Raw genomic sequence first — 5,828 nt, forward strand, 5'->3', positions numbered from 1 at the left:
CACGCGGTTTAAGAAGCACTCGACACAAACACATTTCCTAGTGGACACTCCCGCTTGCTGTCGAGTCCAGGCTCTCCAGGAAAAACGAAATTTTATTTAAAATTCTGGCAGGTTCCCAAATGTGAAGCTCAGAATCGTTGTTGGCAAGCGGGAGCACCACGAAGAACCTTGCATTCCATTCTGACATTACTATAGGAGTGAGGCGTCGAAGTTGTGCCATGCCTGCTAGATCGTTTGATGTCCGATCCGATGTTACATTCTCGGAGTTCTTTCAACAGGCTTTTGATTGTCAACCATCATAACAGGGTTGGAAGACAAGATCTATGACAATGTTCATTCAGTACCACACAGTTGTTACTTCCCGTTACCACACTAGCATGTACATTCATTGCGCTTCTTGAATTTAGGCGGTTAAATAAAGTTCAATCGTGCTTAGTGCCTCCACTATTGGTACATCTACCCTATACAAAGTTTTAAATGAGTACCGTTTAGTCACCAGTCACCGTGCGGGCCTCCATTCACCGTGCACATATACAATTTCCTACAGAATATTCATACAATTTTCACAAATTATTCTTTTGTCAGCAAAATAAGATAAAACTGATGAAATGAAGTAGTTTTTGTCACAAATAATTTCGAAAAACCTAGTTTATGTAGTCAAAATCATGTGAATTCTGTTTGATAATTAGAATGTTTTCAACACTCTTAGTAGAAAACGCCAGAAATTCACATTTTTCATTTTAACGTTAAAGTATGACATTTTTCAAAAATTTCAACAAATTTTTCACTGTGGATACTACAAGTAAGATGTGTTTCATCGTATGAGCAATGAGATTTTATGCAAATTAGAATTTTTTTATTGTGTTGCAGTCGAAACCCAAATGCACGGTGAATGGACCCTTTGAAAACATATGGTCCCTAAGGACTGTTAATTTTATAAAGTGGACCACTTTGGACATGCAATATTCTTTTAATTTATCAATGAAATCGAAATCGGTTTTCTGTACATCGTTCGACTAATATTGTACAATGCTGTGGTAATAAAAAAGTTACCAAAATAATATGATTCACACTAATAAGGCACAACGTTTAGAACGGTCGATTTTTGGAGGTTATCAAAATCAAGGATTATTAAAAATCGGCAGGAAAATTCGACAATTTATATTTTTTATTTTCAAAAATGGTTGTACTTAGAAAGCATCATCAATGAGAAGCTTGCTAAAAAATATTAAGTTATTTTTGTAGAAGCAATTTTTGCAGATATCATAAAATCATTTTTATCAATTTTTTTTAAAGAAAAATATCTTAAATTTAAATGGAACTGATATGAGTAGAATTTAAAGGTTTAAAGTACGTCCAGACGGAAGTAATAATATAGTATTTATAATAAAAATAACTTACGCCTTCATAGAGTTGCTGATTTAGTCCCCACGTCATATTTTAAGCACAATAGAAAAACAAATAATTTATTTTCAGAAGACCACTCAAAGCACAATGACAATCATCAAGATTGGGAACACTGCTTGAATTAAATCAAATTTATTTTGCATGTATTATTTTCAGAATGTGTTATTCTGAGAACTACCCATCAAAATATTTTGAGAAAAACGCTTACAGTTTGCTCTAGATCGATAAACATGCGTATATAATTTTAAAAAGTATGGGATTTTTCAATAAAACGACCATAAAGAGTAAATTTGGTACCCAAGAATGCGGTTAAAACTCAAGATTTTGCTTTTTTTTATACATATATAGTTTCTTTAGTAATCTAAATCAATTTTGAACACGCTTATTACTTTACTTTTTTGCTGGTAGTAAAAAGATTGTGTATCAGCAAATTTGACCATAAGGAATAGATCACTAAAGTGACTCAGCGTCAGGAACTGATGGAATATTATTGATGTTTTTAAAAGCTCTATCTTAAGTTGAATAGTAAAGCATACCAACCTACAATTTGTTCATTAAATTTAGGATTTTTTACATGCAAAAAATAATGCTTAAACTTGACGAACAGTTTTTCTTAGGAGTTTTTGCAAAAACTATTTAGTTCTTGAACCGAAAGCATTTGTAAGTTTCTGTATTTTCATAACATTGTAGAATAATAGTTGAACGATACACAGAAAACCGTTTACGATTTCATCAATGAATAAAAAAGATATAGCATAAACAAGGTGTCCACTTTATAAAATGAACAGTCCTTATTACCGTGCATTAGTGTAAAAAGCATGAAATTATTCGGTAATGTTAGATTTATTCTTATGTCGTGATTAAACTACTTCGTATTTAGTTTTTGAGTGAATATGGAATGGTTTGGACAATACACTCAAACCTCCTATAACGATTTTAGTGAAAAATAATTATTTAGCCAGTTTTTAAAACTTTTTATGGTTTTTATTGTAAATGAAGATTTGAATACTCTTTAAAATGAGTGCGCTCACTACTAGCAACATAGTTGCTCCATCAATAACGTTTCTTCAAGATACAAAATTATATCATTATGAAAACTATGCGCACGGTGAATGGTGCACTAGTGTGCACGGTAAATGGTGACATAGAACGGTACGAGGCGACCTTAACATGACATTTTCAAACATATTTTTTGAATAATTCTTTGTTATGCAACACTAGTTTTAGATTTTTCCCGGAATTATGATATAATTGCGCGCTACATAGTGGTATTTTATTACGCTTCAAATTATTTGGAAAAGTTATATAATTTTTAGAAGTGCGAATTTTTCTTAAATACACGGTGAATGGTAGCTTGACGGTATATTAGGTTTTTGTTGGATGCATTGGACGCACGGAATTTGTGATATGCTTAAATAGCTTCTTTCCAGAACGCATACCATAATATAAAACATTCTCCAAAATAAATGCCACAGCTGCAGCCGTCTGTCCTACACCAAGGATCATCAAAGCACCGGAAATCTCTTCGAGCACCATTTTTTGCAGCTGAACATGAGGTCTTTCTCGGGAATGCTCGATCGATACCTGGACCCAGTAGTCCATGTACCGATCGACCATGACTTGTTCCATGTGCCGAAACAGGCAGGCATCACGAGCTCGCAAACTCATGGAATCGATTCTATCCAACAGGGGCCATGTCTTGGTGGTGTAGGCTATTTCGTACTCGAAGTATAACTGTTCGCTCATGATTCGGTAGTGTTTGATGTTCTGCGCATTGATTGCATTGTTCACCATGGAGTGGCCATCCTCGAGTAATGCTATCATAATAGCCTCCCTTCCGTTGTCCGCTATTTCCGACATCCGCTCTGGAGAGACAACCTGGAACTGGGCCATCAGCTTCAGATCCTTGGGCTAGAAGGTAATGGGAATATAAATAATTATGCAGCAATAGCTTTAATAAATGAACATAGTCATAATACGTTATTGGATCCATCGATGGCATACATCCATATCGGATGACGTTCTATCAATCGAAGTCCGCTTCTGATCAGATCCTCCACAGTGCTTATCGAAGGTTGATAAGGAGGAAGAGTCAGTATGCTGTGAATTTGTCCGATATAAACGTTTCCAATAATGACAGTGAATATGAGAAGGGAGGTTATCAGTATTATACTAGAAGCATTGGTTCTGTATAGATCGCCTGAAGCCAGAATGAAGGTTTTAAGAACTTTCAGAAAGACCCAGATATAACCCTTGTTTTTGAAGTTTTCAGTTCTTCTCTCCGCTAGGTAAAGACAAGTCGTTAATAGTATGAAAATCATCATTAAGATTTTCCAGATTGATGGTGAGAAGACTATAAATATGAACTTCCAATACGGTACCAATCTGAAATTGTAATTTAGTAACGTCATCGTATTTCAATATTCATAAACACTTCAGTACCTAGGTTTAGCTGTTAAACAAGACACGGCAGCCCATCGAATTGGTTTTGATAGGCTAAAATATTTGAACATACTGAAATATGCACCGACTCCTCCAATTGCAAAATCCACTTTGCGGTCCAACAAGGCTCCGAACATTCCGTTGCCAGTACCGTTTTCAAATACTTGTCCGTATAGATACCTGTCATCTATGTGCAATTCCCATGTGCAGTTGTACCGCAAGCAAAATTGAATCATGAAAAATCCGTCCGATCCATCGGCAGTATAGGACTGATTTCGAAAGGTGATAATTCCATCGTCCTCTTGGCGCATCATAAACCATGGTACAAGGTAAAATGAAGCTGCTTTTAATGTTTTACCCATGAGGTCACTCAATTTGTCAGGGAAAAGGTTGTTCCTGTGAACGAATGTGTTTCGTTCGATACTGTATTCGTCCAGCAATATGTATTCGGAAGACTCTGGGAAGTTACCAACAAAGCGATGTGTACCAAGTTTGAATGTTTCATTGCTTGGAGTAATCATCAAAAAATTAGGCATATCATTCAGAGCAGGATACTTAAGGATGCTTCCGATTACTTCCATGTGATCTACATCGTTCGATTGAACCATAACCATGAAGTATTTCGTCGAACATCGAAACCGTGCCGCATCGTGGATTTTAAAGAAGTCTTCCAAAAATCGAAACAAGGCATCTTCTTCGATCCAAAAAACGGAACATCCAAGATCGATTGTCTCAACCATCCCATGTTGTATCTGAACAATTGCTATCGGTATTTCACTTATTGGAACGTTGATCGCCTTTTCAGTTCTATTCATCACTCTACACATGGTATATGCTCCAAGAAAGTATGTCAGCACTGGAAATATAACAACATCGTTTCTTATTTGCACACAATAAGGAAAGGATCAGTTGAACAGTACCGATGTGATTGATAAGTTTTACTTGTGATATGGTCAAAGACTCAGGGTTTGTTTCACTAGATGGAATCATCATTATTTTACCCTCAGCTGACAGGTCTCACTTTAACTGCTGAGCACCTTTTACAACTTTGTCACCCTTTGGTTGTAGTTTCAATAGTATAATTATCATTCATACTGTACCGTTAATTACTGTTTACATTGAAAGTAATACGCCCTGATTTGTTTCACAAAAGATCTTAGCATAAAGATATTTAGCTTTAATCAATATTTGTACATAACAGTATGTATTATTTACCTTATTAATTGATGTCAACTGAAGTAACCGTCGTGTTGGAGCTGTACGCTCTGTATATATGAAGTAGGGGAAATCGGGGTAAAACCGACACCCTAAGCTTTTTCATAGATTTAGACTACTTTCACATGTTTTTTTTTTATCTTGAACCTTTGCAGAATCTCACATTGATGTTTTATATAGCTATTGATAAGGTCGCCCGATGATATATTTAGGTCAGTTATTGTTTTTAATCAAAAAGAATTTTCATCGTTTTCAGATGAAATAATTGAATAGTGCGGGTAAGCTCGACACCCTATTGGGATGAAACCGACACATGTCTTTGGGGTAAAATCGACACTGGTTGGGGTACAATCGACACTTTATAATCATTATAAATTGATGAAAATTCAAAAGGATTGATTCACATATTACGTCCCAATTCTACGCAGAAGGTGTTTTAAAGGCCATACAAATATTACGTAATGCAGAAAGGATTAGAAGCGAGTTCATCGGAGTAGTGACAAAATTATAAATGTTCCTTTATAACGATGGAGGCCTGGCATACATAGGATTGACATATTTCATGACCAGCCTTTTGGCCATAATCGCATGACAGCCTCATATCAGTAGGAAACCCATCAAAGATGGGACTAATATGCGATTACTGGCATTTGTAGGATTGTATTGGATAATTGATTGTCACATAAATTGAAATAAAACATTTTTATCGGTGAATTATTTTATTTTTGGATAATAAAAACTGCTGCATCTCACGGCATTCAAAT

At 35.4% G+C, this 5,828-nt stretch overlaps 1 protein-coding gene across 1 annotated transcript; it reads right to left on the reverse strand.

Annotated features, from left to right (window-relative positions):
• Positions 1-2,627: 2,627 nt before the first annotated feature.
• LOC110681289 (probable glutamate receptor) lies at positions 2,628-4,996 on the reverse strand. Its single transcript, XM_021857050.1, has 4 exons — positions 4,770-4,996; positions 3,850-4,705; positions 3,387-3,792; positions 2,628-3,318 (listed from the first exon to the last, which is right to left on the reverse strand). Exons 1-4 carry the CDS (start codon positions 4,840-4,842, stop codon positions 2,773-2,775), a joined length of 1,881 nt encoding a protein of 626 aa, XP_021712742.1. The 5' UTR covers positions 4,843-4,996; the 3' UTR covers positions 2,628-2,772.
• Between the last annotated feature and the right edge of the window lie 832 nt (positions 4,997-5,828).

The sequence above is a fragment of the Aedes aegypti genome, unplaced genomic scaffold, assembly GCF_002204515.2.
Source record: "Aedes aegypti strain LVP_AGWG unplaced genomic scaffold, AaegL5.0 Primary Assembly AGWG_AaegL5_hic_scaff_671_PBJ_arrow, whole genome shotgun sequence".
Taxonomy (NCBI): Eukaryota; Metazoa; Arthropoda; class Insecta; order Diptera; family Culicidae; genus Aedes; species Aedes aegypti.

Coding starts and splice junctions, on each gene's coding strand:
- LOC110681289 (XM_021857050.1), bottom strand. CDS start 4,842: ATGATGATTCCATCTAGTGAAACAAACCCTGAGTCTTTGACCATATCA. Junction 3,793..3,849: donor TGTTTAACAGCTAAACCTAG/GTACTGAAGTGT, acceptor TTACAATTTCAG/ATTGGTACCGTATTGGAAGT. Junction 3,319..3,386: donor CCATCGATGGATCCAATAAC/GTATTATGACTA, acceptor ATTACCTTCTAG/CCCAAGGATCTGAAGCTGAT.